At 36.1% G+C, this 13,763-nt stretch overlaps 1 protein-coding gene across 1 annotated transcript in view; it reads right to left on the bottom strand.

Moving 5' to 3' along the window:
* LOC118749217 (alpha-tubulin N-acetyltransferase 1-like) overlaps positions 1–13,763 on the bottom strand; it is a 163,093-nt gene that overhangs the window by 58,459 nt on the left and 90,871 nt on the right. Inside the window, exon 4 of the mRNA XM_036484007.1 lies at positions 6,612–6,938. Coding sequence (XP_036339900.1) covers positions 6,612–6,938 — 327 coding nt within the window. The remainder of the gene's footprint in view (positions 1–6,611; positions 6,939–13,763) is intronic.

Here is a 13,763-nt window from a genome sequence, read left to right as displayed (position 1 = left end):
AAAATTGGATTTATGAAAAGGACATGTAAACATCTAAGTAGAAGATATAAAATTATGGTTTACAGATCAATTATTGAGCCACGTTTTATATACTGCCCCACTATCCTGTTTATAACACCTGAGTCGTATATAGAGAGACTACAAAAAATGCAAAATAGAGCTATGAGGCACATACTTAACGCCCGATACGATACCAGCATTTCATCAATGCTGAACAATTTAAACTGGTTAAATGTGAAACAACTAATCTTTTTCCGTACAATGAAGTTTATTTATAATATAAAGAATGGAACCCTTCCGAAATACTTGAGTGATAACTTTTGGTACTGCAGTCACACTCACACCTATGAAACCAGAGTCAGGGATAACTTTAAACTTTCATTTTGCCAGACGGAAATTCAAAAGAGAGATTTGTACTATAAAGGTTTAAAAATGTTTAAGAACTGCCCGTAGATATGAGAAGCTGCAATAGCTTACAAAAATTCAAAAGTTTATTATACGGGCATTGCAAAAAACACATATAAGATTGCTATTGGGCTTCCCCATTCTAACAAGATAATAGCATATGAGAGGAGTTACGAGCATGGATCGGAAACCCGGCCTTTCCGACCATGCCCAACAGCTCGTTCGTAGTACGGAGCGGAAACTAGAGCTTTCCGTCCGTTTCACAGCAACATAATTATGAAAAGAACATGGATCGGAAACTCGGCCTTTCCGACCATGGTAAACGCCTTTATTGACGCAGAGCGGAAACTAGGCCTTTTCGCCTGCTGAACATAAAGATAGACTGGAGACTAGGCCTCGCCAGCTATCCAACCCGAGGCTATAATGTACGTATAATTAATTAATTAATTGTAAAATAAATTAATATGTATAAATGTATAAAGTATGTATTTGAAAATAAGTAAAAATTAGTAAAGAAAATAAGAAAAATGTTAATGTATAGTATTAGTAGAAGAGCAATAAATTAAATTAAATAAGTTTATAACGTAACTGACAAGATTTTTTATAGGTCTTAAAGACTGTCAATAAATAAATAAATAAATAAATAAAATAAATAAATCAAGAATAACATATTATGTAAACACATACATTTGTTATGTAGTATGCATTTGAATCGCTCTTCTACTGCCATTTAAAATATATATTTTAACAACCTTGTCATTGTTGAATTATCGATTCGCCACTGCATTTCAAAGAAAAATATCTGATTTATAGACCTGCCTTTACGTCCATCAATCAATCACCCGATATCCCTTTAGATACTCACCTTTTTACAGCGTATATGGAGTTCAGAGAATCGCCGAAGGAAATTGGCGAAATTCTGCCTTTGACAGTAAGCAACGAGTTTTTTAAGGTATTTGGCAAACAGTTAGACTCATCCAAGAAACAGAATGAGGGTAAAAATGATATTGTCCAAATTTGACAAGCCTACTCACAGTGCTGACAAAGTGACACATTACAACAGACCAGAGATGTTTTCTGTTTTATGAGAAAGAAACCTACCTAAATTTTAAGCGCCCTACAATCCTACCAACGAGAAAAAACCAACAGTTTTGGCAGGAAAAGCCCAAAACGGCAACCCTGATTAGCTCTACGAAAGTACCGAAAACTGTTGTGAAAAGGGTACGTTTTCAGCAATTTTTCTGATTCAATTTTTCGGTGACAAAACGTAAAGGCAATTTTAATAAAAACCAAAATTTTTTGATTTTCTGGCCGCCATGTTGAAGTTTGATCAAACCGGAAAGTTTAAAGAATTTGCTAGCACCACTAGTATATTCTAGCCACCAGCGGCACCCCAGGCATATGCTTGCGGCACCCGCTTTGGGAAAGCCTGCCTTATACAAAAAAAATGGAGTATGAATGTTGACGATTGCGAAAGCGTTGGAAATGATTTAAATGGTACTGTAGATGCAGTAACACTCGCGGAATTACATCTAGCGCTCAAAAATGCTCAAGGAAATGGGAAGGATAAAATAACTTATGCCACGCTACAAAATTCGTCAAGCGTCTTCAAAATAAGATTGTGCCAGCTTTATAGCAGAGGTAGAATCTGTCCACTACTTCCTTTGTGAATGTCCAGCACTCCGAAGGAAATGCCTCAAGTTTCTTGGGGACCATTTCTTCGAGAGCCTGGATACCTTAGGGAAAGGTCCACTGGAAGGACTACTTGGATTCTCCAGAGAATCGAAATGGTTCAAAGACATGTAGGGATAGGCATGGGAAAACCCCCCTGAGCATCGCAATGGGCCTTTGTGGCCTAAGAGTGAACTCTTCTAAGAGCCGCCGACTTAACATAACCTAACCTATAGCAATATTTTAAAAACGGGTATTTACCCACACGACTGGAAGGAAGCTATACTTATGCTCATACCAAAGTTAGCTAAGAACAAGTAAGAGCAGCGCTGTCTTCGGCTATGCCGAAGGCTTCATACCTTTCATGAACATCTGAAAACTTTACTTTAACAGATTACTGCATTTGAAAAAATTTATATATTCACAGCACACATAGATAGAGGAGTTACATATATAAAAAATCGTATCTAATCAATTAGAGGTATGGAAGATATACCTTATATAGCACCAATCAAAGTGACTTTCACTGCTGTGTGATCGGTATGTAAACCGGTAACACAATTTAATGGGTTTAGCTTCCTACATAAAGGAGATATATCACAAAAACTAGTACAGGAAGATAAGGTATACGAGATAAGGCTTATGCAGCATAGATTTTGACAATTTTCTCAGTAGACTTTGTATTATTATTTATACAATAGCTTACGAAATTTATCGGTTTTAGCTGTCCAAATAAATTAGTTTTACATTAAAACTCAATATCTGAGCCATCAGTTATATGGAGGCAATAATAAGTTACAGTGACACGATCTTTATTAATTTTACTGTAAACTATCTGTTGATAAAGTGAAAATAGTGCGAAATATCATGTTTCTAGCTGCATATATTTATAAGTTATAACATAGAATCTCATATCTGAACAATCAGTTGTATGGGAGCCATGAGCGTAGCCAGGTAGGGGCAGGGGGGTGCTCGAGCCCCCCCCCCCCTAACTTTCAAATTTTCCTTATATATATATATAAAATAGTACCCTGAAATGCCAGCTTAATAGGGTCGAGCCCTCCCCTCCCCCTCCTAAATTTCATTCTGGCTACGCTGATGAAGGGAGCTATATGTAAAAGTAACCCGATCTTTGTTATTTTTACTGTAAGAATTCTGTTGAATATCGTTGGAAGTACTGCAAAATTTCATGTTCCTAGCAGCATAAATCGAAGAGTCATAACGAAAATTCTCATAACTGGAATTATTAAAGGAAACATTTTTAATGTAAAACACAAATATAAGTGAGAATCTATGTCCTAAATTAAAAAAAGTGACTTTTTATCATTTGTTTGCAAAACAAACTGTCTTATTTGCATAACCTCAAAATTTTTCTGGTTTATTTCCATTTATGATTTAATGTAAGCTTTACAATTTTGTTAACATTCGGCAAACAAAATGGAAATGGATAAACTGGGATGTAATGAGTTGATCTTATTTTACTTAAGCCGGCGTTTTTAGCCGTTTTCAAGAAAAACAGTTTTTTCTGGGCTATCATGCTATTACAAAAGGCGAGATGTTTGTAGTTTGGCTGATTGGATGTTCAAACAAAGAAAGGCTTTCTTCGGTTATCAACCATGTTGAAAAACAAATTTGGTGCTGATGATATTTGCGAAAGTTTCATGAAACTCTTAGAAAAAAACGCGTATTTTTTGCCATTATTTATAAAACAAAGGAGAAAATTATGGAGTTATTATCCCGTTTCTTACTGATGAAGTTGTTTTAGAAATCAAAGCCAACTGTGTCGACCAGCAGCCGCATTCTAACTTTCGCTATGGCTTAAATATGCTAAAATGCGAAAGCTAACATTTTACCCGAATTTTTGGCTATCCCCAAAATTTGCGGTTCTGTCCTTCCTTTCGTTGAAAATAACTTAGCCTAAATTTTAGTATTATACCCGGCCGCAAGTAACGCTGTACAACAACAGCAGCTGTCAAAATTTGGTTACATCTTAATGGTGGTTAATAGTCCATTTTAATGGTGATAAATAGTGAAAATGGAAGATGGAAGTATGTGATAGCAAAACCAATACCAGCCTCAATTTGGATTGCATTTCATCTCCTGTAGCATAGCTATTTTTCAAAGACACTCCCGCCGATTCGCAAAGACTATTGATAAGCAGCCTTCGCAAAAAGGCAAATCCTCGAGCGAATCGAGCGGTTTTTAGTAAATGTGTTATAATGCAGCATTTGCATTCTGAATATAAATAATATAGGTGGACAATTTGGGAAAAATCTTAAGTGAAAATGAAGGGTTTCATGAAGACTAACTGCTTTAGGAATCTCTCCTCAAGGCATATCTGCGAGACATGTAGTATATATTTTTTTGTTTATTAAGGGACTTCGATAATATTTTTTTTTTAATCCCTAGATGAAACCCATTATGTACATATGACCATACTTGTTTTATTTATGTAGCTCAACCCCCTTCGGGTTGAGTATGGTAAGAAAATAGTTTGTTTGAAAACCAAGCTATTTGGACAATGTCTTCGAGAACTACCTAAACACATATACTCATCATTTGAACTTAAAAAAGTCTGTTTTACGAAAGCCAAGTCATGTTTTTACATGTTATTTACTGCCTGTACACTTTTCTTAACTGTTTCCATCCGTTTACATTAAAATAAAGCTATATAAGTACATTAAAATAAAGCTATATAAGTAATCATTTGACCTAATGTGATATGGCACAAAACTAAAACCATATTACACATTTACAGTGCAAGCCGTTTTATTTGACACCTATACCATGTTCTGTTCGACAACGAAAACACTTTGAAAACGTGTTTTGGGATTGTGGGCTGAAGGCTGTTCACACCGGCTGTTAGTGTTTTCATTGACATTTCTTACATCCTCATTTCTTATAGTCAATTAACAATATATCCGAAATGGCGTATTAAAGATGATAAAATATGACTTCCACTTCGACAAATAATCGAAAAAAACTAGTGAAGTCACCGATTGGAATGAGTGGAACGTGAGTTTTCAAGTAGTTTTCAGCGAAAACTGGTTTTCGTTTGACAGATTTTACATGGACGAAAACACAAGTTTTAAGTCGAAAACCAGTTTTAGCAACGAAAACATGTTTTCGATGTCGGTCAGAACATGGTAATACCTCCTTTTTGAAAATCGAACGAACGATACAGATTTTATGACTTGGTGTAACATATTTAACGTAAACATCTGCGGAAGCGATTATTTGAATTTGACACTTCATTTTTTTTAAATTGAACGAACGATACAGATTTTATGACTTGGTGTTAAATATTTAACGCAAACATCTCCGAACTCGATTCAGAAGTTGAAATAAAAATTTTTTTCCGAAAATTCGAAAAAAATCTAATTAAATCGAATTTGCACCACCAAATTTTGAATCGAATAATCGAATGGTTGGGCAATGTTCGAAATTCGGAAAAAATCGAATTTCAACCCCCCACTACCCATCCCTAGTACCACGACTGTCTTTCGTCAACTCTTTAATGGTCTTCGTTCGCTATTAGCGGGTTTATATCTTAGTGCGAGAGTGAGACATAATCAACAAGCTATTATAAATAGTTTTGTAACTTAAAGCTAGAGTGGGACGAAATAAATACAACTTAATCTAGGGGTTATTTACAGTAACTAGTGATGGCCGACTTATGTTTGTACATATATGTATAATATCGATACTGCTACACATTGTACAAAAATTAAAGAAAAGATCTGGAAGTTTCACCTAAATTGCAAACTTTTTATTTAGACTCTAAAAAAAAATTATTTTAGTATAATAAAGTGCGAGACTGAAGTTGCTAAAAATTGGGTTGAGTTTTGGAAATGTTTTCCTTGACAGTGTAAAGCAGTTTTTTCCGTATCAAGATATCTTTCGAACATATTTTAAGGGATTTCTGCAAACTTCTTTTTATCACATCGCGATGTAGCGAACAAATGTGGCAGGTTGCAGAAACCGCTACTTGGGATTTACCGATTTTGACAATTCTCAAGTAAAAATAAACAACGCCTCAGAAACTTTAGATGCACTTAAACACTTTCACAAAAATTGCCGTTTTTTAACATTTTTGCTATGAATTCTTTTTGTAAATCATACATTTTGCATTTTAAAAATTGATTATTGAGAAAATTCACTATTTTACAGTTTATTTTATCCTCCCATTCGGCTTTGTTTACTTTTACTTAAGCAATTTCATCGCCGTCGGGAATACGGAATCTTGTATTATATCATTATATCGAGCAAAAATGAAACTTCTTCAAAACGCGAATATGTGGTAGATTTCAGACCTTGGCTGGTAGATGTGGTAGGTACTCAAAAAAGTGGCAGATCTACCACAATGTGTAGAAGTCCGATCACTGTATGGGGTCATAATTTTTATTCATTTTACAAAATTAAAATACTTTGCAGAAAAACAGATGGTGTCAACACGGGCCTGTTCGAGACTGCAACACTGCGGTTGTGATTGCATCTCGAACAAGCCTCACCTTTATTTCGGGATATAAATGTACCTGTTCGCAGTTGTATCGTCATCGAAAAATCCCTGATAGAGCACAAATTTATTTGCCTGTGGTATAATGATTTCCAGACCATAGTGTTTCTTTAAAAATTGTAACAATTTTTCAGATGGTCTATCAACGGAGCATTTAACTGGAATCCAATTTTCCTCAGCCAGCATAATGTCGAATAATTTCTTTCCAAGTCCTGTGCGCTGTCGGGATTCGTGGACGTAAAAATCTAGTATACAAGGAGAATTGTCGACTTTCTTTGTCTGAGCCAGACTATCAAACAGATATAAATTTTTGGTGCCAACTTTTAAAAGTCCTACTACAACGTCTCTGTAAACATAGGAATATAGAAATAAAAATTAAAACGATGGAATTGTATTGTTAGTACATAAAACATACTTACATACATACTTAATACATACATACATACTTAATAATTTTAAATCTTTAAATGTTATTTTTAGTTTATTTTCAGGCTTTTATATCATTTTATATTCAACTAGGGCTGTGCGAATATTCGATTATTCAACATATTTTTAATCATAAAATCATAAAATAAATAACTCAATTATTCGATTAATTGGAAATTATTATTACTCAAAAGTTCGGTTACTCGAGTAATAAAGATTTTGATTAACCAAAAAGTGAAATAGTTGAGTAATTTGATTTATGATTAATTAACATTATGGGTAAACTGAGTCATTAACTTTTTTGAAGAGCAAAATTCATTTTTTGGGGTAATCGTATTTTAAGTAACTCGATTAATCATCGTTTTGAGTTATCAAGATCTTGATTACCCGAGTAGTCGGTTAACCGAACAACTTGCTCGAGTAATCGTACAGCCCTGTATCCAACCCTTTAAACACCAGCATTGCACTTTTGGGCCTTTCGACTTTTTTCGTCGCAGAAATTATATTTTTTGAACTAATAAAGATATTTTAAGAATTTAAATTGCATCCGAAAGTGAAATATCTACACTGAGGGAAAAAATTTTAGAATTAAAAAAACGTGCTAAATTTCAAAAGATACGCATATGAAAAAGCACCAACACAACTCGTTTTAAATTTGAGTATGTACGTTATAAAGTATGTCGTTGTGAAGTGCCCAGATGCTTTTTCGTTATACGAAATTATAGTTAAGAAAAAACAAATTTTATTTTATGATATGTCTGATGGTAATTGAACCCGAGCCCTCTTGGCAGGAACCAATTGTATCAAGCGTCTTTGCGCACTCAGCTACACCCATACATGTAAGTGTGTTTTCAAATGTTGAGTTTGAATCTACATCACAGCGCGCGATTAGTGCATTATGTCATACCATGTATGTGTGTATGTGCATATACTTTCTTAATTACATATGAATAAAAATTATAGTTTAAAAAACTAGAACCTCCCTATTATAATATTACATAGTTACATCCCGAGCTAATAAAAGGAAGGTAATAAAAAGAATCCGAAGCGTGCAAAACGCCAGCCGTGCAGTGAAAAATGCTTAATTTTAATATGAGCCTATTTGAATTGAATATTTCCATTATACGTAGTGTATGTACAATGGAAAAATCCATTTTGTTAACATTTTTCACGTGATTAAAATACGAGCATTTTCAAACGGTAATTAAATAAAAAATTTTTATTATTACAACGCGTTTTTTTCTCAGTGTAAGCTTTTTCAGTAAAGGAGCTAAATTCTATAAATTGGTTAATGAAGTTATATTTAAACATAAAATAAGATGAGTAAAAAATGGTAATGCTTTATTTAAGAAACCGTTTTATTAATTTCATTTGAAATGCATTTTAAAGCAAAATATAAGCTTAACAAGTAAGGTTTAAGCAAAACAAAAAACCGGCTTCAATTCTCATACAGAATCATTTAAGAGTACCGTTAATTTGATCAATGATAGGATCAACACCAAATGACTGCAGGACCACCTCTAGGTACCGCCTTTCCTTAAAAAAAAAAGAAAAACAGAGTTATGCGGAAACATACATAAAAAAATATTCCGACGAATTGATAACCTCCTCCTTTTTTGAAGTCGGTTAATATGTAAAAGTGCAGGGTCCCACAATAACAGCGGATTTGATCTTAATGCAAAAACTTTGCACTAAAATGAGATTACTTTTTTACTTAAATTAAAAAATAAATTTACATTTTTCTTTTTAATAAAATAATAGGGCAATTTATCGAAAGGCATAAATGCTTTGTTACCATTTAAACCCCGTAAACTTACTTAATTTCGTAAAGAAAACTGGTTTATTTACGAAGTTTACGCGGCTACGAGCCATTTACGAGTTTAGATGAGTACCCATAATATAATCACTACATCATTATTGTTGAAAGTCTTAAGCACTGCTTCCTACATGACTTTATTTGTTTCCATCCCGAAAAAATTTACATAATCTATGTTGTGACATGGGCCTCATGTATAAAAAGTGAGCCTCAGCTGAGACTAAGTTTTTGCACTGTTTAAGTAAGCTTAAGCTCAAGAATTTGTTCTGAAAATCCTCGGAGCCTAAGTTCACTTTTTATGACTGAGGGCCAAGGACTCGCGCCAGACTGTTGCTCTTTTCCGTTGCAAACTACAATTTTACTCTCTCAAGTGAGAGTAGAAGGAGAGCAGATGCAAAAGTGTACGGGAACGCAAGTCATTGGTACAACACTGATTTGGCTGAAATATCACTAATTGATTATTAAAATCTATACATATTCAAATCTTTCGTTGTTTACTTCCATTTTGCAACAAACATTAGGTTCTTTGCTTTCACCGCGTTCTGTTTTTGTTTACAAATACTACCCTGGGAATGTTTGACACTTTTCATGAACATACAGGAAAAAAACTCCGGACTAAATCCTGTAACTTCTGACTAGGAACAATTGCTCAATTACTCTCCCACTTACAGGTTTTATGTCTATAGAAACGACTTCCTGTAAGTTCTGAATAAATCCTATAAACCGGACTGCTATTGGAACAGATTATATATCATAATAATAATAGAATGGCGTTTACACATATGTTAGTCTTTAGACGAGCTTCTCCTTCGATTTGTGGGTACTATGGCAAGTGATATAACTCCAATTTTAAAATTTGGAAATATGTTACTCCTTATATAGTAATGGAAAGCCGATTTTTTAACTTGTGTTTATGTCACTTCTTATAAGGTGTCATAACCCCTGTTTATTAAAAAACGTAAGCTCAGCTTAATCGCACATCCAATTTATTAAATGTCCAAGTTTAGAAGGAATTCAGAAAATGAAAGACCAATTCACCCAGAATATAAAGAATAGATAAAACGAAATATTAAATTACAGGGTGATTCAAATGGCGCAGAATCTTAGACATCCTCTCCGGTTGAAACGTTAGTTCCAATATCATTCTCCATAAGATTTCACAGCTTTTGCACGGCCCTGGTGCAAGACCCTTGAGCGGTTGCAAGTGCTACATATCGTACGGCTCCGTCGGTGCCCTGGTGGAGCTTAGTAACGCGTCCCAGCCTCCAATGCGTAGGTAGTAATTTTCTTGGCGTACTACCACGATGTCACCCACCTTTATGTTGGGAACACGTCGTTGCTTCTAGTCTATAAGGTTGCCAAATACTCCTCATGCAACTGCCGTAACCATTGCCAATGTTTCACTCGATTGGCGGGCATCTCCGAAACGTCTGGCTCTGGGATGGCCATTATCGGAAACCCTATTAAAAAGTCTGCGGGAGTTATGGCATACCTGTATTCAGGGTCATCGTACAACGATAAGAGTGGCCGAGAGTTCTAACAGGCCTCGATGTGAGTCGCCAATGTTAATGATGGGAGTACCACAAGGCTTGCGTGCCGACTACGCGAACTAAGTTCCGCTGACTTGATATTTCGATCATCGCCGACAGCCAAATCTTCCTTCAGAACTTGCTTAGCTCCTACGACCGCTGTAGAAATTCCTGCAGGGCCCTCGCCGGCTAATAAACCGAGTAAACACGTCTAAAAAAGCCTGTATGGAGAGATCATCAGCCACCTCAATGTGTACAGCTTTCGTCGAAATACAAATAAAAATAGCTAAGTATGTTTTTACCGTAGTCCGCGATCTTTTGGATCCAATACGCAAGTTGAACGGACCACAGTAATCAACTCCGGATGCGATAAAGGCCCCGGCCGCATTGACACGATGTCGAGGTAGCGAAGCCATTTGTTGCATTAAGACAGCACCACGTCGGGTGCGACGACAAACGACAGATTTGAGAATCAGGCTACGCACCGCTACTCTCCCGTGTATAATCCAAAAGGCACATCGAAGAGTTTGAAGAGTCAGCTGGGTTCCGCCATGAAGAGTGTCTATATGTGCCTGTCTAATGAGCAGCCGGACTAGACCCGTCGACTTCGGAAGAATGATTGGGTGCCTATGGGCTTTTATCAACGTAGATTTAGTAATGCGACCTCCTACCCGTAATAAGCCATGATCATCCAGATAATGGGTTTACGGGATTAGACAACTCGAAGTTGGTAACGCAAACCCACCCTGCAGACACCTAATGTCTTTCAGAAAAGCATTCCCTTGATCGATCCTCACAAGCCACTCTAGCGCCTCATCGATCTCCTGTGCATCAATTGTGGGGTCCCGAAAGCCATGGCTTCTCGGAAGCCACCTCAGTATTAAAGCCATGGTATGCAGAAGCTTCTTCAGAGAGATAAATCGATCTGTAAGCGGAATAATTTCGCCATCTGAACGTCGCGTTGTCAGGGTTGTATGAGTGGCTATGACGGTTAACCACTGTACCCTCCTTTCACTATTTATTATGTTCCCGAGTAAAAATACGTGAAGTTCAAAATCGTGGCAAGTGCCGATTTCAAAAACGGTAGGTTTTCGATAAGGTTCTAGATGTATGATTATATATATTTACGTATATACAGGTCGATTGTATACATATTTATTTTTCCTTAAATTTAGTTGGAAGATAAAAATTAGAACATTTTGTTAAATTTGATTATTCAATTTTCACTTAGCTTTTATAATATCCAATAAATGCGATATCGCATGTCTAGATACACAGGCAAGTGTGGTAAGTGAGTAGTGGCAAAGAACCGCTCGCATTGATCATCCAAGCACTTGCATGTAACGGGTACTTCTTCAGGCTTCCAAAAGTTGCAGATAAGATTATCTAAATAAGGATCGACTCTAATCTGCGTGCAATAAATTCCAACTGTTGCATTCGAAGTGCTCTGAACTGTTGCTGGCCCGAATACAACCCAACCAAGTCGGGTAAGTTGGGCATGAAGTTCATCAAACCCACCATGTATGACATCTTTCTCAACGATAAGAAGTAAATCAACAGTACCCGGGGTACCGAAATATGGGTCGGCTAATTGAAGATTTGCCAAATGTCCCCATTGCCTAATATCGACGCTAACCGCGGGGGTAACTGCAGTAATCGAACCAATGACCAATGCTTTAATGTCTAGCTCAAACTGAGAAAATAGACTTTTTATTGTAAATCGGACGCTACCCTTGGTTCGCAAAGCAGAAGAACACTCCCCGCACTCTAAAGTACAACCTCGCCACGACTGGCGATGGGAAATGTCAGCGGAGCCAAGGATCACACAAGGTTATGCGTCGTCCGGCGATTATGGCTATGAAGTCGGAGCAAAGTTTTGAATTTGTGCTTCAACTCTTTGCGATCCGGAGACCCATCCAAACTATGCTTCTCCGGCAACTGTCGCCAGTGCGGCCACAAACATCATATGATTTTTTGCCGCCACAAATCACAGTAACCTAGTTCATCATTTCATTCATTCATTTTAAGACAGCGTCATACATACCTTTTTTAAAGTGCTGTTTCTTGGAAAACTTTTAACGAAACTTAATGAAAAAAATGTATTTCTTCCGTCTTATTATGGGCTTTAATTATAAATTTTTTGTAAATCAACCAACACCAACAAATAAATTTTTTTCATTAATGTGCAACGAATAAAAGAAAATTTAGGAACATTTTTTTTTTTTGATTTTTTTTTTGATTATAACGTTTAAAAATTTTTTTTACATAAAAACATTGTAAGTACCCAAATGGGCTAATGGGCTCGAGCAATATGATAAACAGACATTGAAATTTTATGAAATTGCGTATTTTCGAAAGAGGAAAGGTGTTTATAAAATAAAAACAATATGAATAAATCATATTAACTTTACTAAAGGTCTGAAATCACGAAAATCCCTTCAATGAAATGGCAGAATTGAACTTTGTTGCAAGTTCACATGGGAAATCTGCTTGCGACGGGATTGGAAAACGTTTTAAGCGACTAGCAGCTGGAGTAAGTCCATAACTCCTGACGTTACAACAAATTCGTACACCCGAAGCCCTCTACCAATGGGGTAAAAATGATTTAGAGAAAAAAAGGTGCTGCATGTTTCCAATGGGATGTCTGTAAAAAATAACTGCAATCAACTTTACAGTGGACTCTATGTCGACTATGACTACGTGCCAATTACTATAATCTTATATTAAGCTAGTTTAAAAGGTTAAATAGCGTCAAGTTGGGGAGCTTCATATCCTTCTTAAACGAATCCTTAAATCAACAATAATTTTTTCTTTTTAGTTCTTATTGTAATAGAAGCGTGTTGATGGTTTTTTAAACTATAATTTTTGTCTAATCATTAGGTATATTTTTTTAAACACCTTTCCGTTTTCTTGTTTTAATAAAAGGACTAACCATAAAGTTATCATTGGAGGTTGTAACGTGACCATGGGCCAGGATGAGTGAGAATCGCTGGTTGTTGTGTCCCACAGCTGAGGCGTGTGCACTGGCTCATTCCCGGAGCTTCAGTTTCGTGGGATCATTTCAACAGTTGTGGAACCCAGCCGCCTTCTCCCTAGCCTAAAGTCCCTACAAGATAATATTGTAGTTTGCACACTAGCCGTTCAAAGGAAACTATCAACCAACCTCAACCTGTAATTAAAACCCCCTGCAAACGTCCTAAGGATCCTATACCCAGCAGCGCGTGAACGGGGTTCGGCTGCTCTGTACCCACCCTACCTTGGCTTCTATGATGGTACAGAAGCCCCATTGGACCACCTACACTCCCGCCGAAATCAGACCCAAATTGTTTAATTTAACAATCCATATAAATTATTTTATTATGAGTTCAAGGCATCTTAGTACTATATGCATTAAAGTTTT

Source organism: Rhagoletis pomonella, unplaced genomic scaffold (assembly GCF_013731165.1).
Source record: "Rhagoletis pomonella isolate Grant_MI unplaced genomic scaffold, Rhpom_1.0 Rhpom_scaffold_00014, whole genome shotgun sequence".
Taxonomy (NCBI): domain Eukaryota; kingdom Metazoa; phylum Arthropoda; class Insecta; order Diptera; family Tephritidae; genus Rhagoletis; species Rhagoletis pomonella.
Note: the sequence above shows the minus strand (reverse complement) of the source record. Positions and strands in the feature narration are given on the sequence as shown.